General features: G+C 41.8%; 1 protein-coding gene across 5 annotated transcripts in view; it reads right to left on the bottom strand.

Annotated features, from left to right (window-relative positions):
• The window catches only part of sgsm1a (small G protein signaling modulator 1a), a 68,861-nt gene that overhangs the window by 23,010 nt on the left and 18,635 nt on the right, over positions 1-27,216 (bottom strand). For 3 of the 5 annotated variants that reach the window (XM_051659060.1, XM_051659069.1, XM_051659075.1), the window contains exons 4-11: positions 19,618-19,780; positions 19,055-19,207; positions 18,860-18,927; positions 16,624-16,769; positions 9,416-9,553; positions 9,106-9,230; positions 8,803-8,870; positions 7,958-8,121 (exon numbers count right to left, since the gene is read on the bottom strand). In XM_051659060.1, coding sequence (XP_051515020.1) covers positions 7,958-8,121; positions 8,803-8,870; positions 9,106-9,230; positions 9,416-9,553; positions 16,624-16,769; positions 18,860-18,927; positions 19,055-19,207; positions 19,618-19,780 — 1,025 coding nt within the window. The other 2 variants (XM_051659076.1, XM_051659077.1) reach the window with 2 other exon arrangements.

Raw genomic sequence — 27,216 nt, 5'->3', positions numbered from 1 at the left:
TTCCTCTTCAAAGCACACACATTATGCGCAACTGCTTCCCTATCGTGAGCGACGCATTATATCATATGGTAAACAAACTGAATTACCCTCTGTCCCGTTATGCGTACGTGTGGCAAGCCCTAACGGGTATTTCAGAATGGGTGAAAAAAAATGATCGAACATGGTTATACAATCCAATTTGCATGCCAGCCAACCTGTTTCAACGGCGTTCTATCTTCCACGGTTTCACCCGAAGACGTGCCAGTATTACAAGCCGAAATACACAATCTCATCGTGAAAATGCAATAGAGATTGTGCCAAATTGTCTAGCACAAAAAGGACTGTAGACTTCGGCCGATCCTGGATCTGCGACATTTAAATTGCGTACTCACAAGGCACTCATTCAAAATGATTACTCAGAAACGGATCTTATCGCATGTATGCCCACACGATTGGTTTGCGTCAATAGATCTGAAGGATGCGTACTTTCATATCCAAATTGTACGACATCACAGGATGTTTTTGATATTCTAATTCAAGGGAACAGTGTATCAATTCAAAGTACTGCCCTTCGGACTGTCTCTGGCTCCCTGCACATTCACAAAGTGCATCAATGCGGTTCTCGCCCCTCTGAAACTGAACGGCATGCACATCTTGAACTACCTCAACGATTGGCTGTTCCTGGCGCAATCTGAGGCACTGTTATGCCAGCACAGAAACTTACTGCTTCAGCATCTAAACAGCTTGGGCCTCAATGTGAACTGGGCGAAGAGCACACTCTCCCCCAGCCTTTTTGAGAGTCCGCCTCGACTCCACATGCGGGCGCATGCACCTCACGAGCGAGCGCATTAAGGCCATTCTACAGTGTCTGTCTCAGTTCAAACTGGGGAGAACACTTCCACTGAAGCTGTTTCAGAAAACATTGGGATTTATGGCGGCGGCATACGTCATTCCATTAGATCTCTTACACATGAGAGCTCTTCATTGCTGGCTGAGGTGCCATGTGCCACGACGTACTTGGCACCAAGGGCGCATGCGCATCACTATATCCCGCCGCTGTATAGCTGCTTTAGCACCATGGACAACTGCGATTTACCAGTGTGGTGTCGTGCTGGGGCAAGTTGTCACGCAGCGCCTAGAGCTACTGGCTGTATTTCTAGCCTTAAAGGCTTTGCAGTCAGAAATAGCAATATATAAACAGCCAAGGCGGAATTCAGGAGACTTCATCCTCAAACTGTATTGAGGATTTGGGAAATATTCGGTAAAGCAGAAATCGATCTATTTGCCTCAGTGGAGAAAACCAACTGTCCCCTCTGGTACTCGAAGTCCCAAGCCCTGTTGGGAGAGGGTGCAAATGGCCGGCGAAATGCAAATATGCGTTTCCCCCAGTATGCCTGATTCACGATGTCATATGTAAGGAAACGATTCTATTAGTTGCACCGAAATGGCCCAACAAGCCATGGTTTCCAGAAATAATAGAGATGCTGTACAGCTCGCCATGGGAAATACCGCTGAGGAGGGATCTCCTCTGTTAGGCACAATCTGACATCCCCAGCCCCAGATGTGGAACCTGCATGTGTGGCCCCTGAATGGAGCGCCCTAGCTGCGGCAGAACTGACGTGTTCAGTCATGAACACCATTTTACAGGGCAGAGCACCCTCCACGAGATGCCTCTACGTGCAAAAATGGAAGGTGTCCACTGATTGGTGTCTCTCACATGGCAAAGACCCAGTAAACTGCCCCATACTTGAAATTCTCATATTTCTTCAAGAGCGATTAGACACAGGACTCACCCCGTCAACGCTCAAATGTGGCAACTATATCTGCGTATCACGCACACGAAGCCGGCACCTCTATAGGCAAGCATGATTTGATCATACACTTCCTTAATGGAGCAAAATGATTAAACCCACCTCGGCCGGCTACAGTCCCAATTTGGGACTTAACTTTAGTCCTAAAAGCTCTCGAAGGGCCCACCTTCAAACCTTTGGACTCTGTTGATTTGTGCATGCTCTCCATTAAGACCACACTACTGCTGGCTCTGGCCTCAGTAAAATGGGTCGGTGACTTACATGCACATTCAATCGACAATTCATGTGTGGAGTTTGGCCCAGGTCTTTCAAGAGTCACTGTCAAACCCAGAAAAGGCTATGAGCCTAAGGTCCTAACCACGCCCTTCAGAGCGCAGGTGGTTCACCTTCAGGCCTTTTTCCCTCCTCCATTAATTCAGATGAGGAACAATATTTGCATTTGCTATGCCCTGTGCGGGCACTAAACACATACGTTGAGCGTACACGTCAGTTCAGACTGTCTGATCAGCTCTTTGTATGCTATGGAGGATGCACAAAAGGAATGTCCGTCTCCAAGCAAAGACTTTCTCACTGGATTTTCGATGCAACTGGCCTGGCTTATGAGTCGCAGTGTAAGACTTGCCGAATTGGTGTTAAAGCACACTCAACAAGAGACATGGCCTCCTCATGGGCATGGATGAATGGAGTGTCTTACGGGACATTTGTTTTGCAGCAGGATGGTCCTCTCAAAACACATTCGCAAGGTTTTACAACCTAGACGTAACATCTCTCTCTTCACAAGTCCTCTCTGTTTAGTGCGCTTGCTATCCATTGGTTAAATAAAGAAACGTCCCTTTTTCAGGACACTCTATTTTAAAGATAATACACAGATCTTTATTGTAAAGGGTTTAAACAATGTTTTCCATGCTTGTTCAATGAACTATAAACAATTAATGAACATGCACCCATGGAACGATCGTTAAGACACTAACAGCTTACAGACAGTAGGCAATTAAGGTCACAGTTATAAAAACTTAGGACACTAAAGAGACCATTCTACTTGACTCCAGCCGGGTCTCCTAAGCAACCAAAATTGGCCCGGTTGCTAGGGAGGGTAGAGTCATATGGGGTAACCTCCTTGTGGTCGCTATAATGCGGTTAGTTCTCGGTGGGGCGCGTGGTGAGTTGAGCGCAGATACCGCGGTGGATGGCGTGAAGCCTCCACACGTGCTATGTCTCCGTGGCAACGCGCTCAACAAGCCATGTGATAAGATGCATGGGTTGATGGTCTCAGACGCGGAGGCAACTGGAATTTGTCCTCCGCCACCCGGATTGAGGCGAATCACTACGTGACCACGAGGACTTAAAAGCACATTGGGAATTGGGCATTCCAAACTGGGTGAAAGGGGGACCCCCCCCCCCCCAAAAAAAGAGACCATTCTACTGACTCTGAAAAACACCAAAAGAAAGATGCCTAGGGTCCCTGCTCATCTGCGTGAATGTGCCTTAGGCATGTTGCATGGAGGCATAAGGACTGCAGATGTGGCCAGGGCAATAAATTGCAATGTCCGTACTGTGAGACGCCTAAGACAGTGCTACAGGGTGACAGGAAGGACAGCTGATCGTCCTCACAGTGGCACACCACATGAAACAACACCTGCACAGGATCGGTACATCCGAATAACACACCTGCGGGACAGGTACAGGATGGCAACAACAACTGCCCGAGTTACACCAGGAACGCACAATCCCTCCATCAGTGCTCAGACTGTCCGCAATAGGCTGAGAGAGGCTGGACTGAGGGCTTGTAGGCCTGTTGTATGGCAGGTCCTTACCAGACATCACTGGCAACAATGTCGCCTATGGGCACAAACCCACCTTCGCTGGACCAGACAGGACTGGCAAAAAGTGCTCTTCACTGAGGAGTTGTGGTTTTGTCTCACCAGGTGTGATGGTCGGACTCACGTTTATCGTTGAAGGAATGAGCGTTACACCGAGGCCTGTACTCTGGAGCAGGATCGATTTGGAGGTGGAAGGTACGTCATGGTCTGGGGCGGTGTGTCACAGCATCATCGGAGTGAGCTTGTTGTCATTGCAGGCAATCTCAACGCTGTGTGTTACAGGGAAGACATCCTCCTCCCTCATGTGGTACCCTTCCTGCAGGCCCATCCTGACATGACCCTCCAGCATGACAATGCCACCAGCCATGCTGCTCGTTCTGTGTGTGATTTCCTGCAAGACAGGAATGTTAGTGTTCTGCCATGGCCAGCGAAGAGCCCAGATCTCAATCCCATTGAGCACATCTGGGACCTGTTGGATCAGAGGGTGAGGGCTAGGGCCATTCCCCCCGAAATGTCCGGGAACTTGCAAGTGCCTTGGTGGAAGAGTGGGGTAACATCTCACAGCAAGAACTGGCAAATCTGGTGCAGTCCATGAGGAGGAGATGCACTGCAGTACTAAATGCAGCTGGTGGCCACACCAGATACTGACTGTTACTTTTGATTTTGACCCCCCCCCCTTTGTTCTGGGACACATTATTCCATTTCTATTAGTCACATGTCTGTGAAACTTGTTCAGTTTATGTCTTAGTTGTTGAATCTTTTTATGTTCATACAAATATTTACACATGTTAAGTTTACTGAAAATAAAAGCAGTTGAAAGTGAGAGGATATTTCTTTTTTTGCTGAGTTTATATACTTATGCTCCTCCCTTTTAGGACGAGCTCCCCATCTTTTACACAGCCGCCTGCATTAGGCCGTTGTAATTTACCATAAGTCACAAGCACTTACAGTATAAATAAACTCCCTTCCCGACTGGGTTCGTGAAGGAGTTAATTCATACTATATGACTATAGTTCATATATTCGTCCTGAGTGCTCCCCTCCTGGCCCAACATAAGGGTCACTCACTGTGGCATACTCTTGCCATCCCACGAGACTTTGGCGTCATGCTTCCTTTCTGGGAGGTTATGCTGTGTAGAGCGGCGTGGTGGACAATAAACGCAATGTCAGGGGGGCCTGGGTAGCTCAGTGGTAAAGACGCTGGCTACCACCCCTGGAGTTCGCTAGTTCGAATCCAGGGCGTGCTGAGTGACTCCAGCCAGGTCTCCTAAGCAACCAAATTGACCCGGTTGCTAGGGAGGGTAGAGTCACATTTGGTAACCTCCTCGTGATCGCTATAATGTGGTTTGTTCTCGGCGGGGCGCGTGGTGAGCGTGGATGCCGCGGTGGATGGCGTGAAGCCTCCACACGTGCTATGTCTCTGTGGCAACGCGCTCAACAAGCCACGTGATAAGATGCACTGGTTGACGGTCTCAGACGCGGAGGCAGCTGGGATTCGTCCTCTGTCACCCGGTTTGAGGCAAATCACTACGCGACCATGAGGACTTAAAAGCACATTGGGAATTGGGCATTCCAAATTGGGAGAAAAAGGGGAGAAAATAATAAATAAAAAAAAATAAAAAATAAACAGTGTACTGAGTCGTAAAGGAATGTCTCGGTTACATACCTAACCTCGGTTCCCTGATACGAAGGGAACGAGACATTGCGAATGCTAGCTGCACTACAAGACTCAGAGTCCTTCAGGTACGAGCGATGCGCTTCTTGTTCTCAGCCAGAAATTCTGAGGAAATGGTGTTTGTGCACCTGTTTTTATAGCGGACAGTTTCATGCCAAAACAGGCTCAAACACCATAGCCAGAATATTGGTGTTATTGTTGAGAGATTTCAACTACGTTGTGTAAGAAGGCACTCCCCATATGCGTTAATAAACGCAATGTCTCGTTCCCTTCGTCTCAGGGAACTGAGGTTATGTACGTAACCGAGATGTTTTATGTCAACACTTTCAGGTTCACGTATTAATGCATTATTAAGTGCTAAAATGGATATCTGCAGTGTAACCATCAAAGACCTACGTGGATTTGGCAAAGTTAATTTCAATAAAAAATCGAGAAAGAGGGGCTATTGAAACTTCAACAAGCGGGCGACTTTTACAACAAAGTGACGAGATGTTCATTTGCAAGGAGAGACGCATGGATTTTGTGTTCAAATAAAGGTAAGTTAATGTATTTATTAAAAATCTGTGTTACTGGTACTAGGTCATAGATACTAGGTCATTGTTTCTGGCTAGTCTGAGGCTATGAAGTGGTGATCTGGCAATTACGTCCTTCTTGTGTTATGTTTGTTTTATAGTTCTAACGTTAGGGCACAGTGTTAGTTTAACATTTTTTTTTATTAAGGAATGTAGACTGCAGTGTCTATGTTACATTTGCCTTGTGCATTCAGGTTAAGATTGTTGTCTTTGTTGGTCAGATTTGTTAATTGCTACTGTCCATTCCAGTGGTTCTGAACTGTGGGAAGAGTAACGTGTGAGGCCTATGATGTTGAAACTAGTAACTGGCAATCTTTTCTTTTTCTTTTGTCTGTCAAAACAAGCTCTTCTGGCACTATGGTTCATAGTATGATTTAATGGACATAAACATGCTCGGCTCAATATATGACAATCTTTAATTTGTGTGATATGAGCAATATTACTGTCCTGAATTTAAAACAATTTGGTCATGAAGTTCGCCACTGTGACATAATTGTTTCCATTGACAAAGGCAACAATTTATGTCTATAAAATTTCCACGACAATACACTCACCTGTATAGTGTGTTTTGGGCACAGCGTTTAATAATTTGTATTAAAAATCTTTGATGCTTGCCCAGTGGCATGTGCCTGATAAGATCGTAATACCATGACTGCGCTGATGAGTCTACTGCAGCACAGTCTACAGCATAATTAGGTGCTATTAATTGCCAATTATTTACTTCACTCAGAATTCTTCTAGTAACACAAAACTAATTGAAAGATTGACAGATTTACCAATCATGAAATACAAATAGAGGGCAGTGATAGATTGTAATTGAACTAAATTATATGGCAAGAATTTCCACAACATCTTAGATGAAGTTTAATTGGATGAGCAAATTGAAAAGACAGGAACATCAAAGTAATCAAGTTAATCAAAGTAATCAAGCTACTAATTGTAGTAAATCAAAGTAATTGGATTCAATGAATTGTTTTCTTTGTGTTAGAGACATATCTAACAGAGTTGTCTTAGTAAGAAATAAAAACAAAATATTCTATGTTCTGTGTGTAATAACATAGAGCTCCAAAAATATAAGATTTGTAATATAAAACTGTATATTATATAATATTATAAAGTTTTTGCACAAAATGTTCAATAACTTCCAGATCAGATCTTCAAGCAATTTCATTTCATTTCATTTTATTATTTTTTCAAATGTTAAAAAACAATAATCCTAAATTAATGGTAATTTTTTCATGTTTTCCTGATTTTTTTTTTTCTTTGAGGTGGGAGTGGGGGATCAAACAGGACATGTTTGATTGTTATTAGAAGTGAATATTGGATCTAGTATATTAAAATACTATTCCAGGATCAATTCAGGTTAAGCTGAATCGAAGCATTTGTGGCATAATGTTGATTACCACAAAATTTAATTTCGACTCGTCCCTCCTTTCCTCCTTTTAAACAAAGGAAAAATCAAAGTTAGATTGAGGCACTTACAATGGAAGTGAATGGAGCCAGTGTTTGGAGGCTTTTTGTTCTCCCTCATTTACTTATTTATTTATGTATTCTCTTTTTTTTTTCTTTTCCTCAGTACGTTTGTAATTTTCTTCACTGTAGCAAATTTCTTGTTTGTCTCTCTGTATGTATAAATGCAATAAAATAAAAAAAGGCAGAAATGTGAAGCTAATAATTTTAAAAAAGCACTTACATTAATTCTTCTTTTAAAACTTGTGTATTTTTTGAGCTGTAAAGTTGTTTAAATCTCTGTTTTTACGGTCGTTTTAGGGTTTACAGTGTTTCGTTGTCAAGGCAAGTTGTAAAATTGGATATAACTTCACACAGCAAAGCTTAGTAAGCCATTTTAACACACTAAAATCATGTTAACACACAATGTTTACATATTGTGGCTATACTTTTGAAACAGTGAGTATTTCACGTTTTGGTCCCGTTTACTTCCATTGTAATCATCTTTCTGTAACCCAGATTTTTTCGTACTTTTTTTTCATGAAAAGGAGGTACAATCAACATTGTGCCACAAATGCTGTCGATTGAGCTTAACTTATATTGAAGCCAGGAAACTCCTTTAAGTGTTGTACTGTTCAATTCAATTGCTAACCTTTCCTCTCTGTGACCAAAGAGGTGGGTCTAACTGGCCATGAGGCAGCAGACCGTTTTCCAGACAGGAGAGGAACTGAAGGAGGTGACCACCACGAGGGAAACGAAGTGGTGGCCTTTGGATCCCATCCTGACTAACCAGAACCACTGTTCCACCACAGTCCACTTCAGAGGAAAACATACACAGTGGAATTATTTGATATTATGATATACATCTTCATTGAAAATAAAGGTCACTTTCTATACAATTTTCCTAGTAGGGTAAATACTTAATGTTTTGTACATTTGTAAAACTCTGCTTTTTATTCTGAACCAATCAAAAGCTTCATTACAAAAACAGTTCTTAGCTCAGCTCCACCTAAGACATGAATCATCCAGATATTCTTAATACTGAAAGCCATGACACAGTGTGTACAATAAGGATTTGTTGATTTCCATTATTAGCTGAATTACTTTGCCTCGTAATCTGAGTAAAGCTCTACTTTAAATTCCCATCTCGCTCCAAAAGCAATTATGTTCTAATTAATTCTGTGCACTCTCTATGGTCTGCTGATTTTGTGTTTGGATGACTATGAAAAAGGCAAGTACAGTTGAGTATACTGGCTAAGAATGTAAGTGCAGCCAAACGGATTTACTTCACACAATTCTGATTCATTTTTAGATTAGTTTTAACCTTCAGCAACTCAGTATAGTATCTGAATGTTGTATAATCTCTTATATGGTTATGACTTTACTTATTGAAACTCACTTTTAAGAATTATGGACCACTAATAAATTAAAGCCTCACAGGATATGTGCCATCCCTCATACTGGCACAATAAAGGTTTAGTCCTGAGTGTGACCTACCCTGCTGATGACAGTGCAGGTACACAATCTCCTCCAGGTGGATTGTCATGGCATAGTCCCAATAAACACTGCAGGTAACCAGATTAGACTTTTAGTGGCACATGACCAACAAAAGTATATGAATATTACAAACCTTTACATGTCAATGATTTTATTTGAACCTTTTATTTATAAAAGAGAAACCCACATGCATTTTCTTTTCAGTTTCCACAGTGTAAATTGATAGGGGAATTATAAAGTTACAGCCTACCAAGTCCTGTCATTCTGCATAAAAATATAAAATTTGTGAGCTTTGAGTCCCACCTCCTCTCATAATCGAGATCTCCCACTGAGCCATTCATTAGCTGATTTGGCGTCCATTTCAGAGTCATGAAGTCAGCTGTCTGGTGCAGTGAGAGGTATCCTGGAATTGCTTCCATATCATCCCTCTGACAGTACCACAACAGTAGCCAATGTTATGAAACAACAACATTTAATCAATGTTAAATTGTCTTTTCGTTTTCAGCTACAAAGTTTACACTTTACTTTCTGCACTTTCATTATATTTCCAAGAAAGTCATACATATACTGTATAATGTTCCAAAGATTAGTTGTCATAAACTTTTTTATTTACCGGCTGCACCAGTACGTTATTCTTGCCGAACAGGAGAGTCGCTCTGGAATTCTGATGAAGAGACTCAACATAGTCCCTGGCAGAGGGGGAAGGAGAGGGTCTTTCATCCATACTACTACTGGAGTGTCTTTTCTGTATCTGAAAATACACAGGAACACACACACACACATACCCTGTTTAGAATTATATGCCAGTAATAACTCAGTATGTTCACTTCAGCCACTAATGTCACCATCCAATACAAAACTGTAAATGCGATGAATTTAAAAGATTAACCCTTGCAAAACAAAGTAATATAGTAGGTATTCATATTAGCTTCAGAATACTAATGAGTATAAATGAGCTTAATACCAGCTATCTCTCTAATGTGCAAAAATGTGTCGCCACAGGGTGAGTCATTAGATGTGTACTGTGCATAGTACGTCTCTACCATCATCTATCAAAAAGGCATTGAGCAACACAAACCTGGCCATTATAGCTCAGTAGCAGAGATTTGTAATAACGATACATCAGAAAACAAGCCTGGAGTGCATTCAGATCTGTTTGAGATGAAAACAAGCACTATGTGGCCTGTTGTTTTGTAGGTGTTTGAGATGGCCAGAGAGGGTGATCAGTCAGGAATCTGATGGCTGTGTTTGGAAATGGAGCTGGGTAATAATGTGAAATGCGTCTCTAAGTGGAGGTTAATTCTCTCCACAGAAATAGCAGCCAAACTCTAATTCACCGACCGCAGCATGACTCTCATGGACCATAACCCTCTTCAAAGATCTGTGATGGAGGAACCGCACTGACTTGAAAGGCTAAAACATCACTGGAGGGAGGGCAATTCAACGAAATGAATGGCCGATTGCTCATCTTTAGTTTACTCTGAAATACTGAGATTTTTTAAATCTATAAATATGGAGTCTTGCCTTATCTACACTACCATTCAAAAGTTTGGGGTCACTTGCCTGAAGTTCTCATGATCTTAAAAACCTTTTGATCTGAAGGCATATGCTTAAATGTTTGAAATTAGTTTTGTAGACAAAAATATAATTGTGCCAACATATTAATTTATTTAATTACAAAATTAAAATTTTATAAAAAAAAAAAGTTTTTGAAATGGATGACTTGGACCGAATAATTAAGAAAAGCAGCCACTAAGTGCCCAGCATATAAATAGGAACTCCTTCAATACTGTTTAAAAAGCATCCCAGGGTGATACCTCAAGAAGCTGGTTGAGAAAATGCCAAGAGTACATTTCTGCAAAATCTAGGCAAAGTGTGGCCACTTTGAAGATGCTAAAATATAACATAGTTTTGATTTATTTTGGATTTTTTTAGTCACAACATAATTCCCATATTTCCATTTCTATTATTCCATAGTTGTGATGACTTTACTATTATTCTAAAATGTGGAAAGAAAAAAAAGAAAAGAAAAAAAAAATTAGTATGAGTAAGTGACCCTAAACCTTTGAATGGTAGTGTATATAATTGTGACAGCGGAGGCATGGTCAAGCATCTCTCCGGAGAGAAAGAAAGCGGTAAGGGCACTTACACCTGAGCTAAATTATGTCTAATACCTGTCTCTAATTTCAGTGAGCACGGGGAGAGCGGCATAAATAGAGACACACCGGAAATAGAGGAGAGAGAGCCTGGGCACCACAGACCCAAATAAGAACCAAAGAGTTTTATTGTTACAAATGATGAGAGTTTATTTTGTGAAGCGGTGTGTGATTATATATTAACTTACTGAATAACGCAAAGACTCTGAGACTGCAATTCTGCTGCAGAGAGAAAATAAAACCTTACCTGAACCAGGAAAGCTGCTTCTCACCTCCTCCTTTACACTGGTGCCGAAACCCGGGAATTGAAGTTTGTGTGGAAGATGGATGGAAGTCACCCCGTAGAGTCCTCCCAGTTGGCGGAGATCCTCCAAGCCCTCGCTAGCCTACATCAGAGCCACCAGCAAACACTGCTTGAGCTCCGACAAGATCAAGACCGCCGGTTTGTCGAGCTCCTGCACGGTCAAGCCAAGGACCGGCAGGTGATCCAGAGCCTCCTCAGCCAGGAGGCGTCCTCAGCCGTGACCCCGGACACTCCCACGCCGTTACCCCCGCCCGCATTACAGAAAATGGGGGCGGCGGACGACCCCGAGGCCTTCCTGGATTTGTTTGAGCGGACCGCCGAGATCTGGGGCTGGCCGCTCGGCCAATGGGCGGCCCGACTGATCCCACTATTGTCCGGGGAAGCCCAGCTCGCGGCTCAACAACTGCCAGCGACGAGCCTCCTGGCCTATGGAGATTTAAAGAGAGCCATCTTGCAACGGGTTGGTCGCACTCCGGAGGAAAGTCGTCAGCTCTTCCGGAGCTTGAAGTTGGAAAGCTCCGACCGCCCGTTAGCCTTCGCCCAGCGGCTCCGTGATGCCTGCCGAAGATGGCTACTAGCGGGGGACCACGACGTCGATGGAATTATTGACCAGGTGGTACTGGAGCAATTCACACATCGACTGCCAAAAGGGACGGCGGAGTGGGTCCAGTGCCACCGCCCGGCGTCGTTGGAGGAAGCTGTCCGGCTTGTGGAGGACCACATGGCGGTGATCCCGAGGGCGGAAGAGCCCTCCTACATTTTCTCTCCTCCCTCTGTCTCTTCCCCCTCCCCTCTCTCCTCTCGTTCTGCTCTCTCTCCAGGTCCTGTTCCTGCCCCACGCAGACGAGGAGGACTTCAGCCGCTGAGACCAGTTCCCCGGGTGTGGGAGGCGACACCTTCCCCTTCTCCAATGCCCCGCCGCTCTCCCCCTCGGGGGGGGGGGCACCCGCCGACGCAAGTGCGGCTGTAGCGGCTGGGCCGGCCTGCTGGAGGTGCGGAGACTCGAGCCACTTCCGAGATCAGTGCCCTCTGATGGAGCTGGGGACGGTGGTGCGGGTCTCTGACCTCCCACAGGCTGCCCCCGACCGGGCCGGAGCGTACCGGATACCGGTAAGTGTCAAGGGGGTACTCATCAAGCGCTGGTGGACACCGGGTGTAATCAAACCACTATCCACCAATGCCTGGTTCAACCCGAGGCATTGGTCACAACTAAAACGGTGAAGGTGAAATGTGTACACGGGGATATTCACAAGTATCCGGTGGTGACCCTGACGATTAAATTCCGGGGAAAAAAGCATAGAGTGGAGGCCGCGGTTAGTTCCCGCCTCACCCATCCGCTGATTTTGGGGACTAATTGGCCTGATTTTAGAGTTTTATTAAAGGGAATTTGTGCGGATGGGTCCTGTATAAAGTTAGGGAGATGTGCAATGTGCGATGCTCTGGAAGGGGAGGCGGAGCCGGGGCCGTCCTCGACAGCTCCATGTCATAATGACGAGAGAGGGGGAGAGGCTGCAGCCCCTCCCCTTCTCAGGGAATTCCCTGAGGGGGATTTCCCTTTAGAGCAGTCGCCAGACGAAACCCTCAAACACGCCTTTGACCAAGTGAGAGTCATCGATGGTCAACGACTCCAGCCTGACATCGCACTTTCATACCCCTATTTTCCAATTATAAATGAGCAGTTGTATAGAGTGACACAGGACACTCAGACCAAAGAGGATACAACCCAACTTTGATTCCAAGGAGCCGTCGAGAAATGGTATTCCAGGCGGCTCATTATAATCCCATGGCAGGTCACTTAGGAGAAAGGAAGACACTGAACCGTCTAATAGCCCATTTCTATTGGCCGGGCATTGGCGGCGATGTCCGTAGGTGGTGTGCGGCATGCCGCGAATGCCAGCTGGTTAACCCACCGGCCACCCCAAAAGCGCCATTGCGCCCTCTCCCTCTGATCAAGGTCCCCTTTGAGAGAATTGGAATGGACCTCGTCGGGCCATTAGAACGGTCAGCACGCGGACATCGCTTTGTATTGGTCCTAGTGGACTATGCAACGCGATATCCAGAAGCCGTGCCTCTTCGCAACATCTCAGCATGCAGTGTTGCGGAGGCACTCTTCAAAATAATCTCCCGGTTGGGGATTCCGAAAGAAATCCTCACCGATCAGGGCACATCGTTTATGTCACGGACACTACGCGAGCTGTACGAATTGTTAAATATTAAATCGATTCGCACCAGCGTATACCATCCTCAAATGGATGGCCTGGTAGAACGATTTAATAAAACCCTCAAAAACATGATTCGTAAGTTCGTACACGACGATGCTAGAAATTGGGATAAATGGCTCGACCCCCTGTTATTTGCAGTACGAGAGGTCCCGCAAGCCTCCACTGGCTTCTCCCCATTCGAGCTGCTGTATGGGCGATGCCCACGTGGTGTGCTTGATGTATTGCGAGAGGCCTGGGAGGAGGGAGCTTCAAACAGCAAAAATGAAATTCAATACGTTCTTGATCTTAGAGCAAAACTCCACACTTTGGGGCAGCTAACACAGGAGAATTTGCTCCAAGCCCAAGAACGACAGCGCCGACTGTATGACAGGGGAGCTCAGCTAAGGGAATTTGCACTGGGAGATAAAGTGCTTGTATTGCTTCCCACATCGAGCTCTAAATTACTCGCCAAGTGGCAAGGACCCTTTGAGGTCACACGACGAGTGGGAGATCTCGATTATGAGGTTAAACGAACCGATAGAGGGGGCACACATCAAATATACCACCTCAATCTCCTGAAATTGTGGAGGGAGGCAGTTCCCGTGACGTTGGCTATGGTAGTTCCCGATAAGGCGGAGCTCGGACCGGAGGTGAGTTCAAAACATAAACAGTTCACCCCGGTCACTTGCGGAGACCACCTCTCACCGAGTCCCCTCTACTGGGACATACGAACCTCATCCACCACCATATCGAGACCGAGCCGGGGGTCATGGTACGTAGCCGCCCCTATCGATTACCCGAACATAAGAAAAAAATTGTTCGGGAAGAATTGGATGCAATGCCCGATATGGGGGTAATAGAAGAATCCCACAGTAATTGGTCCAGCCCAGTTGTTCTAGTGCCTAAGAGCGACAGGTCTGTACGATTCTGTGTGGATTATAGAAAAGTCAATGCGGTGTCTAAATTTGATGCATATCCAATGCCTCGCTTTGATGAGTTGCTCGATCGGTTGGGCACTGCTCGATTTTACTCGACATTGGATTTGACGAAGGGTTATTGTCAGATCCCCTTGACACCAATCTCCCGTGAGAAAACCGCCTTCTCCACACCGTTTGGATTACACCAATTTGTGACACTTCCGTTCGGTTTGTTTGGGGCCCCGGCTATGTTTCAGTGTCTCATGGACCAAATCCTCAGACCGCATTCAGCCTACGCCGCTGCCTATTTAGATGATATCATCATTTATAGCAATGATTGGCAGCGGTACATGCAACATCTGAGGGCGGTTCTGAGATCGCTGCGCCGAGCGGGACTCACAGCAAACCCAAAGAAGTGCGCGATTGGACGGGTGGAGGTATGGTATCTGGGGTTCCACTTGAGCCACGGGCAGGTGCGTCCCCAAATTGATAAGACAGCAGCGATTGCGACCTGCCCGAGACCCAAGACCAAAAAGGGGGTGAGACAGTTCCTGGGGCTGGCTGGCTATTATAGAAGGTTCGTGCCTAATTATTCGGACGTCACCAGCCCGCTGACTGATCTCACTAAAAAGGGAGCTCCAGATCCGGTCCAGTGGACGGAGCAGTGTCAGCGGGCGTTCACGCAAGTTAAAGCTGCACTTTGCGGGGGGCCGCTTTTACATTCACCTGACTTCTCTCTCCCTTTTGTTTTACAGACAGATGCTGCAGACAGGGGGCTGGGGGCCGTACTCTCACAGGTGGTGGAGGGGGAGGAGCGCCCGGTGCTGTACATTAGCCGTAAGCTCTCGTTGAGGGAAACTAAGTACAGCACCGTAGAAAAGGAGTGTCTCGCCATCAAGTGGGTGGTCCTCACTCTCCGATACTACCTGTTGGGGCGGGCCTTCACCCTCTGTTCTGATCACGCCCCACTCCAGTGGCTCCACCGCATGAAAGATACCAATGCCCGGATCACCCGTTGGTACCTGGCTCTTCAGCCGTTTAAGTTCAAGGTGGTCCACAGACCGGGGGCGCAGATGGCTGTCGCCGACTTCCTTTCCAGGAATGGGGGGAGTGGTAGACAGGCCGGATGCCGCCCCGGCCTGAGTCGGGCGGTGGGGATATGTGGCAGCGGGGGCATGGTCAAGCATCTCTCCGGAGAGAAAGCGGTAAGGGCGCTTACACCTGAGCTAAATTATGTCTAACACCTGTCTCTAATTTCAGTGAGCACGGGGAGAGCGGCATAAATAGAGACACACCGCAAATAGAGGAGAGAGAGCCTGGGCACCACAGACCCGAATAAGAACAAAAGAGTTTTATTGTTACAAATGATGAGAGTTTATTTTGTGAAGCGGTGTGTGATTATATATTAACTTACTGAATAACGCAAAGACTCTGAGACTGCAATTCTGCTGCAGAGAGAAAATAAAACCTTACCTGAACCAGGAAAGCTGCTTCTCGCCTCCTCCTTTACAGTAATAAAGTCTGGTTTTGGCCAATGGTGTGTAAAAAAAGAGTTTTGAAATCTGAATGACTTTGTTACATTGATAAAGGAACAAACAATTCTAAACAGTGAAAAAACCTTATTAGTCCATTTACTTCATGTCCCACAGCCTAAACAAGCTCAACTGTCATGTCTTCTAAATCACTAACCAATTTATGAACAGTTTTGAAAGTAGCAGAGCATAATACATGAAAACAGTCCTTACTGGTTTTGTATGTCACTACATATTGTGATCTCAATGTGACATGCAACTGACTGAGTACAAACTGCTCCTGACCCCTGACATTTCCTTGAGGCACGGTTTAAAAACATCAAGGGCATTTTAAATGGCTTGAACTTCCCATTTGAAATGGCACTTCCATCTCCCTGAAAGTGAAAAAGAGTGTTCATTTTTGTTTATTTTGTAACATGCAAATGGAAAGCAAATATCAATGTTTTATACGATTTGCATTTATTCTGGTCCTTTTTAAAAAACTGAACTTATACTATTTTCTGTTTTGTAATGTTTCTGAATTCTTGGTGGAAAGTGCCATAGTTTGCAACCTAGATCTTTAAAGGTGAAGCATAATTTCTGCATCACTGGCAGCACTGAATTGCAAAAAATTCAGTATTTTAACAATAGAAAAAAAAAATGACACACTTCGCCTTCAATGTTGTCATACATGTTTAGCTCAGAGTATTTGTATATTCATAGGTTACTCACACAGAGGGCAGGTCTTTTAGTAGGTGAGTCTTGTCTGCAATGGCCACTGTGAATTCGATGCCTCTGCACCAGCTCATCAGCTGAAGGATTAGTCCAGAAATGATCTGCTGTCTTCATTTTAGTGTACTCCAATGCACACGGCCCCACTAAAGAAGCAAGTAAGAGAGACTTGAGAATGTATTACAGTGGCAAGAAAAATTATGTGAACCATTTGGAATTACCTGCATTTATGTATAAATTTGTCTTAAAATCTGGTTTGATCTTCATCTAACTTACAATAATGAACAAACACAATCTGTTTCAACTAATAACACACAAATTATTGTATTGTTCTTGTACATATTGAATACATTATTCAAACATTCACAGTGTAGGTCTGAAAAAGTATGTGAACCCTCGGCTAATGACATCAACAAAAGCTAATTAGAGTCAGGAGTTGGCAAACCTGGCATCCAATTAATGAAACAAGATTGGAGGTGTGGGTTAGACCTACTTTGACTTATAAAAAGCACTCAAACATTTTGTGTTTGCTATTCACAAGAAGCATCTGCTGACGTGGACCATGCCTCACAAAAAAGAGATCTCAGAAGACCTATGATCAAGAATTGTTGCTTTGCATAAAGCTGGAAAGGGTTGCATATTAATCAGTAAACAGTTAGACAAATTGTCTATAAATGGAGACAATTTAGTACTGTGGTTACACTCCCTAGAATTTGAGTCTCCTAAGATGACTCAAAGGGCACACCGCATAATGCTCAGTGAGGTAAAAAGGAATGCTAGAGTGACAGCTAAAGACTTGAAGGAATCATTGGAACTAGTTAACATATCTGTTCATGAGTCTACTATAAGGAAAACAATAAACAGATATGTTGTCCATGGCAAGACACCACAAAGAAAGCCACTGCTTTCCAACAAAAATATTGCTGGGCACCTGAAGTTTGGCAAAAAACACCTTGACAGTCCACAATGCTACTGGGAAAATATTTAGCAGACTGATGAAACTAAGGTTGAATTGTTTGGGAAGAACACACAGCACTACGTATGGCATAAAAAGGGCACCACATACCAACATGAAAACATCACCCCAACAGTCAAGTACAGTGGAGAGAGCATCATGATTTAGGGCTTCTTTGCTGCTTAGGGGCCTGGACCGCTTGCCATCATCAAGGGAAAAATTAATTCCCAAGTTTATCAAGACATCCAACAGGATAATGTCAGGGTGGCTGTGCACCAGCTGAAGCTCAGTAGAAGTTGGGTGATGCAGCAGGACAATGACCCTTAACATTGAAGTAAATCCACTACAGAATGGCTTCAAAAAAAGAAAATCCACCTTTTGAAATGGCCCAGTCAACACCCAGACCTTAACCCAAGTGGAATGACCTCAAGAGAGCCATTCACACCAGACATCCTAAGTGTATGGCTGAGCTGAAGCAGTTCAGTAAGGAAGAATGGTCCAAAATTCTTTCTGAGAATCTATTGGTTGACTATCAACCGTGTACATGTATTTTTATTGTATACAGTCTTCTTATTTTGTGTATATTGTATATTGTGTATATATATATATATATATATATATATATATATATATATATATATATATATATATTTTATTTTTTATTTTTTTTGTATACAGTCTTTTTATTTTGTGTATACTGTATATTGTATATTATTAGGTGTATATTGTGTTGTGTAACAAGATGTGTAAACTGTGTTATGTGTAAATCAGATGTTTATTATAATTGTTATACTGGTATGTTGCTTGGAACCGCACCCAAGACTTTCACCCACTGTTGCACATGTGTAAATGGTTGGGTGACAATAAAGGGATATGATTTGATTTTGATTTGATTTGAACGTTGTGCAGGTCTAGTCCGCAGCTACCAGAAACGCTTGGATGAGGTTATTGCTACAAAAGGAGGATCGACCAGTTGTTAAATTCAAGGGTTCACTTACTTTTTCCACAGCACTGTGAAAGTTTAATGGGATGTGTTCAATAAAGACATTAAATATTATAATTGTTTGTGTGTTGTTAACTTAAGCACATAGTGTTTGTCTATACTTGTGTCTTTGATGAAGATGAGTTCACATTTTATGACCAATTAATGCAGAAAACCAGCTAATTCCAAATGGTCCAATGTTTCTGCATGGAGCCATTACTTATAAGAGACCATGAGAGTATGACACCAAATGACCTGAACCATTCAGAATTAGACTGGTTTTTAAAAAGCGGGTTTACCTAACAAAGAGGCGAGAATAGGGCCATCCACTGGATCCATTAGGAAAGCTTCTTTCTCATAAAACTTACTGAAACAACAGCATTGCAAGTAGCTTCAACTTAACATAATGCAAGTGGGTACATTTGGTTGTACTGTATGTGAAAGAAACTGGACAAGCTTGCTTTCTCTGTATTGCTCTCTCCCACCTCTCTCACCTGCTGTTTTCCACCAGGTACAGGACGATCCTGTCCAACACTTTCTCAATGAGCGCAGTGTGGATCCACAAGTGTCTAGTGGAATGAGGGGAGATGTTTGGGACCTTGGGCGTCTTACGGGTGCTCTCGCTGTATGATAAAGACTGGCTTCGTCTGAGGCAAAGGTCAAGGCAAAGTTTAAATGGAATACCCAGGTACATACTGAACTATTAAGAGGCCCACTACATTTACATTTATGCATTTGGAAGACTCTATTATCCAAAAAGTGACTCAAGGTACACATTTTATCAGAATATGTGTTCCTTGGGAACACACTATATGGTACTACAGAGCATAACACGCATTGTCATTGTAAAAACAGTATGTGCTGGCACTTTGCTACGCAGAAATCTAATAATATCCTGCAGATAGAAAATTCATCGCATTTCAGGTTGTGTACACAGTATTACTCCAGATCTATTGAATATTCTAGATGCAAGGCCAGTTGCTATAATTTGTTCTATTACTATAATGTATGTTTGAGTGTGTCTTAGTTGTGTGTTGTATTGGAGATATGGTCTCACTTGCTCTCAATGATCAGCTCCAGCTCCTGGGCTTTTCTGCACAGCTCCACAGCTGGAGGGAAGCTCTTGCCCACTTTGGTGAAGAGTGCCGCTATCTTGTTGCTTCGTAGGAAACCAGCAGCTCTCCGCTTTAACCCATGAAGCACACAGGCTTCGACAGCAGCTACACAAACACATAACACACAATAGTCCATTAATTAATAATTTTCTGTGAAAAGTTATGTAAAGCGAGTCCTTGAATAGCTTATGGAGAATCTAAGCAACAAGGAATAAGGACACAATCGCAAAAAATTTAAATGTGTCTGTGCTGTGAAAATGTAGGAATCACACTTTATGAATTTTTAAATGAGCTGAGGTTTTTTAACATTCAAGAAATGTTCAATTAAAATTTCAAATTACATACTGTATACTATGAAAGTGGTAACCTGCAATAGTTACTTTAATGATCTATTTCTACTTGATCTAACCCTTAAAATTAGTTTTGTTGGTGTAACCTTAAGTACTCCGGTTGATTCAGACATGTTAAATAATATTTTTGACTTGAATCAATCATCTAGATGTTACCACATTTAGCACAGTTTTTAGGTTAACATTTGTTTTCAGTATATTGAACTGTTTTCGCAAAATCTGTAAGAGATAATGTTCAGTCACCTGGTCATTATCGCAAAATGCCTCACACGCCTCCGACAGTGTGATTACTGACACTGATTATTATCATGGGTTATTTTGTGATAATGACTGACTGTGTGGCTGACTGTACATTATCCCACTTATTACAAAGCTACTGCTACCAAATAAATAAATAAATGGACATTAGTGATAGCAGAGACATGAAACTAATACAGACCTTTAGAAACAGGTTGCCTGGGACAACAGTTTGGTGGTCATTATACAAACATATTTGTGTATGTTTGACTGCAGAATGCTGCGTTTGACCAATTAGAATGAAGTATTCCAGAGAGCTATGCAATGACAGTATATATACTGTAACAGTAATTTTAAAAGTAAACACAGATACGTGGCTAGAGATAGATGCACACACACACTGAGCCACACTGATATACGTGGCAGTGCCTGCAGAGTCGACACCGAGAGGCTCTCTCAGGACTAATCTTGTGAATCTGCTCAGATGGGGTCGGGGAAAAGCCTGTGTCGCCATGGAAACCCTCACTGATGGATCACTTGTGCTCATTGAGAGCTGGGCTCTTAAACAACATCAGCTGTCTCTTCTCTCCACCTCTTTCCTCATAGTGTCCTTTTACTTCTGTCCATCTTATACATGTGTCACTTTCAATTTCCATATTTATCTTTGACACTTTGCTTTTCTCTTTCGTTAATGTGCACTGTTTTCCTCTTTTATTGCTGTTCTCTTTGACCATCTAATTTTTTTATTTTTCTCACCAGTCACCATATCCCAGTCTCCAGCACTTTATGACTCTCATTACCTCTCTTCTCCTCTGCTGTTTATAATCATTTCTTCAATCTCTTTCTCTACCAGCACTTCAGAGTCACTTGTTAATCTATTCCTCTTGCACATTATTTGTCTCTATCACAGTCTCTTAAGTAGCAGACTTAAACGTGTGTGTGTGTATGTTTGTGTACTTAGCTATAGTTAAGTAAATAAAAATGTCCCCTAAATGTAACAAAAGCCCATTTTGGATTCATTTGGGGATGTCCTCAATTGGTAAATCAATTCTTAAATCAATTAATTACTGTCTTTAAACGTGAAGTAAACAACACAGAGGAAAATTAAATTGGCAATGACATGCTCTCTGTTTAAAGCTCAGGTTAAAATCTCTCTTGCAGAGAGAAGCACCTCCATACAAACACAGGAGCTGCTTTCATCTGATGTTGTATTCACCACTTCTCTTTGACCACCCTAAATGGATTCATGCAGAAGAGAGAACACAGATAAAATGAGAGAGATCAGTGAAATGAATGAATGCAGAGGATGCACACACCATCAAACAGGCTTAAAGGTTTCACACATTATATGCAACAAAAGACAGACAACTAATTGGAAAGAGGCCTTTACTTTAAAGGAAATGGTTCACCCAGTACTGTAGTTCATTCACTCACCCATGTCGTTTCAAACCCATATGACTTTCTTTCTTCAGTGGTACACAGAAGGATACGTTTTGCAGAATGTTCATGCTGCTCATTTCCATACAATAACAGTAAATGAGGATTGGAAGATCAAAAAGTAGCAAAAAAGTACCATAGAAGTAGTCCTTGCGGCATGTGTGCTTGATTCCAAGTCATTCGATAGCTTTATATGGGAACAGACCAAAATGTTTCCTCTCTGGTTTAGCTTTAAAATCTCTTTGCTCTCAAAAATGTTTCTGCACATTACAACATGGTGCCACATGACCTGGCATACAAGGTTTGAAATCATGTGTCTTCAAATTGAATTTATGTGAAAAATCAGAATAAAAACAATTAGTGAATAAAGCAGCGTTTCCATCCTATGGGTTTAAGAGAACAAAATTGTCACTTCTGGGGAAATTGGTGCAAATTTGAAATGAAAATGGAAGTTGAAATAAATTATTTGCGTTTTAGAGCATGCAGCCAAAATGCTCTGACAAACTTCATGTTTGCTAGCGTTCAGTGGCAGATGGGAGCGAAACGTGTACACAGTTCTGGAAGGCAATAGTAGCAAGGCTTTGGCTTCAGCATTTTGGAATAACCAGAACAATGCTATGCAATGATATTATCTGAGCAAATGGCTTATGCACATGACTTTTACAGTATATTCCTATAAAAATTCTATAGGAATATATTTTTGTGCATGTCTTCTTACTGAACAAAAAATGTATTCACCTCAAGCAAGCTTATATGTTTTTATGCACATTTTATAAACTTTATTCACATCTTGCTGTTTCCATACAACATTTTTAAGCGCCATCCCAAAATTTGCATACAAATATGCGGATGGAAATGCAGCTAATGACATCAAACATAATTAGTTATCACGTGTCTTATGACCAAATGACGCTTTTAAGATTTTGAATTAATCACAATGTGTGAATAAAATTTGAGAGCTACAGCAGAGGGGAAGATTTTCAGCAAATAGCTACTTACATTTCTGACTTTTCCTCATACTAAGTCAATGTGGGCTTCAGAAGTCTTGCAATATAGTCACCTGGGCTACTTCTATGGTGCTTTATATCCTTTTTGTAGCTTGACAGCCCCAGTAACCATTCACTTTCATTATTTTTTCAGTATAATTTTTAATCTTATTTTGTGTTTCACAGAAGAATGTCATATGGGTTTGGAATGACATATGGGTATGTGATGACTGATTTTCATATTCCTCAAAGTTAAATTGTATTGTCTTTCTGTTGGTTTCTTTACCTTCTGCATATGACTAAAGCCAAGTTGCATGAAGGTCTGGGTGCAGTGTAGGCCTAAATATAATTATAATTATTATTATTTATTCACAGTTTAATCATTTTTAGTGTAAGATACATACACTGGTAGCCAGAAGTTTGGAATAATGTAGAGATTTTGCTCTTATGGAAAGAAATTGGCATTTTTATTCACCAAAGTGGCATTTTTTTTCATATTACAATTTGAAAAAAATGTTCAGAACTTCTTAAACTACTTCAAAGAGTTCTCATCAAAAAATCTTCCACAAGCAGCAATGACAGCTTTGCAGATTCTTGGCATTCTAGCTGTCAGTTTGTCCAGATACTCATGTGACATTTCACCCCATGATTCCAGTAGCACTTGCCATAGATGTGGATGTCTTGTCGGGCACTTCTCACGCACCTTACAGTCTAGCTGATCCCACAAAAGCTCAATGGGGTTAAGATCCATAACACTCTTTTCCAATTATCTGTTGTCCAGTGTCTGTGTTTCTTGGCCCACTAACCTTTTCTTTTTGTTTTTCTGTTTCAAAAGTGGCTTTTTCTTTACAATTCTTCTCATAATGCCTGCACCCCTGAGTCTTCTCTTTACTGTTGTACATGAAACTGGTGTTGAGCAGGTATAATTCAATGAAGCTGTCAGCTGAGGACATGTGAGGCATCTATTTCTCAAACTAGAGACTCTGATGTACTTATCCTCTTGTTTAGTTGTACATCTGGCCTTCCACACCTCTTTCTGTCCTTGTTAGAGCCAGTCGTCCTTTGTCTTTGAAGACTGTAGTGTACACCTTTGTATGAAATCTTCAGTTTTTTGGCAATTTCAAGCACTGTATAGCCTTCATTCCTCAAAACAATGATTGACTGACTAGTTTCTAGAGAAAGCTGATTATTTTTTGCCATTTTTGACGTAATATTGACCTAAAGACATGCCAGTCTATTGCATACTGTGGCAACTCAAAAACAAACACAAAGACAATGTTAAGCTTCATTTAATGAACCAAATAGCTTCAGCTGTATTTGATATAATGGCAAGTGATTTTCTAGTACCAAATTAGCAATTTAGCATGATTACTCAAGGATAAGGAGTTGGAGTGATGGCTGCTGGAAATGGGGCCTGTCTAGATTTGATCAAAATAGTGATGGTACTGTTTTTTACATCAGTAATGTCCTGATTATACTTTGTGATCAGTTGAATGCCACTTTGGTGAATTAAAGTACCAATTTCCTTCCGAAACAGCAAAATCTGTACATTATTCCAAACCTTATGTGTATATAAAAATGTGAAATGACAAATCATTACGCAAAGGAAATGAAAGCAATTTTATCTTATTCTCAAAAAACCAAAATTGAGACTATGAAAGGAAAGTGGGGAAGTAAAGGAGAGAGAAAGAGAAAATGATATTTCAGCCAACAAAGTTTCCGAAGCAATATCCACAGCAACAAACATGCCCCACGATTCAAGCTGTCACAGGAAATGGCAAAGGGAGAAGGCCACCACCCTCGACCCTGATCTCTATCGCTCATTAAAAATGTAATCATACTGCCTGCACTAATGGCACCTAATCATACTGTCACTGTGAGAACAGAGCAAAACCTGGAGAGCTGCTCTACACTTCCACTGACCAGCACTTTACCGTGCATTTACCCATGATTGAACAACATAATGGTGTAAAAGGCTCAAAAGGCAGACACCACACAATCAAAGCCACAGGTAGATTAGAGACAGAATTAGAGATGACTTAAATCCCAGAGTCTGTGCAGATTTGATAATTGTGTGATATCTGAAAAATGTCAGTGTTGACATTTCCATCTTCGGTGTGTAAACATGGCTTACACAATCACAATAGCTAACTGCTCCACCATGGGCAGAGTCTGGCTACTCTCCATTCATCTCCTATCTCAAGGTGCCACACTGGATGAAGCAGTATTAGAACATAAGAGTATTAACATAGACATTCTTACCAACATCATTTATGATAAGGCATTGTTTCTTATCTACAGTAATAGTTTTAGCCTCAGACATTACACCCACATAGTCCATTCACTGACCATCTGATGCATTATATTGCAGACAAAAATGGCAAGTAGTTTCTTGATCTGGCAAACTCTAAAATCTGTTTGTTTTTTTAATAAAAAATGGTTTCCTTAATCTGAGCAGTACAAGGCTTAGTGACTAAACCTGCCAACTGAACACACACAAAAAAAATTGGACTAGATTTGATGAGGCTAAGTGGTTTTATCAAACAGTCCACCATTCGTACTGTTAGGGTCAAATTTGACCTGCCATAGGAAATGAATTGGTGAGACAATAAAACATCCACAATGCATAACACACCCACACACACACACACACTCACACAAACACACACACTTCAAGGTCAGATCAAAGTCTTAGTCTGACCCCACTGTAAGAAAGTTTACCCTTAGGTGTGGGAGCTGCACACCATTGACTGTAAGCATATTGTGGCGTCATTGCAATCAGGACTAGAGTCGAGTCTCGAGCTCCGAGCCCTCCAGTACATGGACAGCAAGCCAAATATGTTTACTACTTCAACAAAAGATTACATTAACATACAAACTACTGAACTGCCCATAGTTGTCATTTTATGTAAATGTTATTTTTATTCAAGCAAATGTCACCAGAAAACCCCAATGCTTGACAAATTTTGATGTTTTGACAATCTTTCAATTTACTGAGATGAAGGATTTTATTAAAGTGAAGATAACGTGATTCTTTTTTATAAACACAAATGGAGAAATTGAGCAATTTAGAGGTTAAAAAAGAAGGTAAAAAATAACATAAAATCCCAAAATAAAAAAAAATATTTTTTTTTACTTTAGTGAAGATAGTGCTATAACATTTCTTAAAAATAAAAAGTGGGGGTTCCATATCTGATTTTTGAGATGGAACAGGGTTCTCTATTGATAAGTGTACAAGGGTTAAAAGAGTGTGTGTACATGTTCTATCGATCATGGTAGTAGGATTTCATCAAATTATGATGATCAAATGATGGAGAGGAGTGTTATAACCTGGCATATATCCAGACGTGCAGTGTAGTCAAGGGTAATTTAGGCATGTTAAAGAGATGATTCAGGTGTCCGTATCTCAGTAGTGGAGTGATTTTGTACAGTCCCAGAAGAGTGTCAAATTATGGTGGTATTTAGCATCCTCTGCTATAAAGTTCACACAGAATTGGCCCGGAAGATCAGAGATTGCTCGTGCAAATTGCGTTTAGCACAGATTTTGAGGCCGCATTTGCGCCGTTGCCCGATCTACATAATTTCATTAGTGAATCGGGTGCAGTGCAAACAGTACGTGCAAATAACTGGGAAAAAAACTAAATTTTGTCGGGCGCAAATTCATTCTTAGTGAATTGACCCCTCATGGTTTTGTTTGAAGCAAAATATTCACATGAAGCTTTGTTTATTGTACTTTGTTTCTGTGTTATGTCTATGAAATAATCAGTACTTATTAGTTTAGGATAGACAGATATTCTGATTACAAAGTCTACACACACTTCCACTAATATGTTCAGTGTTTTCTGTACAGCCAGTCACAGACAGACACTGTTCTGCAATTATTTGAATTGCTGCTTTCCACACTGGTCTATCATTGTGGTATCAACTATATAACATAAACTCGCCCCTAAACAACACATACTGTTAAAACTAGGAATGCACCAATACAACATTTTTGTGCTGATATTGATATCCAATTATGTAGAACCACATCCGCCAATACTGATAGTTTGGTTGTTCTGCTTTTTCATGCTAACTTGTTTCAAATCACTAATAATTAATTACATAAAGAAAGAAACTTTCGGGGGAAAAAAATTATTTTATTCTTTATGTCTCTACATGTCTTCCATGTTTTCAGAAAAACTGGTTTCATTTATAAACAAAACACTGAAACAAAATACACATTATTAACTCACATTACCATACCAAATTGACTGAATTCTGAATATCCTCTTGTTAGGCTCACATTAAAATGGTGCGACTTCTTAATTTTTTTTAATGTTCTAAACTCACATTAACTGAATTCTGAAAGATGAAGCTTTAACAACTCGCTGTGTCAAGCTTTAAGGTGAGTAATCAGATTATTTGTTAAAAATTTTAATGGTAGTTCCATCTCATAAAATTCTAGCAGTGCAAAGCTTACAAACTGCAACTCTGCTATCATTGTCACCCAATTAAAAGTTATTTAACACAAGAGAATTTCACACAAGGC

This window comes from Myxocyprinus asiaticus, chromosome 3 (assembly GCF_019703515.2).
Source record: "Myxocyprinus asiaticus isolate MX2 ecotype Aquarium Trade chromosome 3, UBuf_Myxa_2, whole genome shotgun sequence".
In the NCBI taxonomy this organism is placed as follows: Eukaryota; Metazoa; Chordata; class Actinopteri; order Cypriniformes; family Catostomidae; genus Myxocyprinus; species Myxocyprinus asiaticus.
The sequence above is the reverse complement of the archived record's forward strand: the minus strand, read 5'-3'. Positions and strand labels throughout refer to the sequence as shown.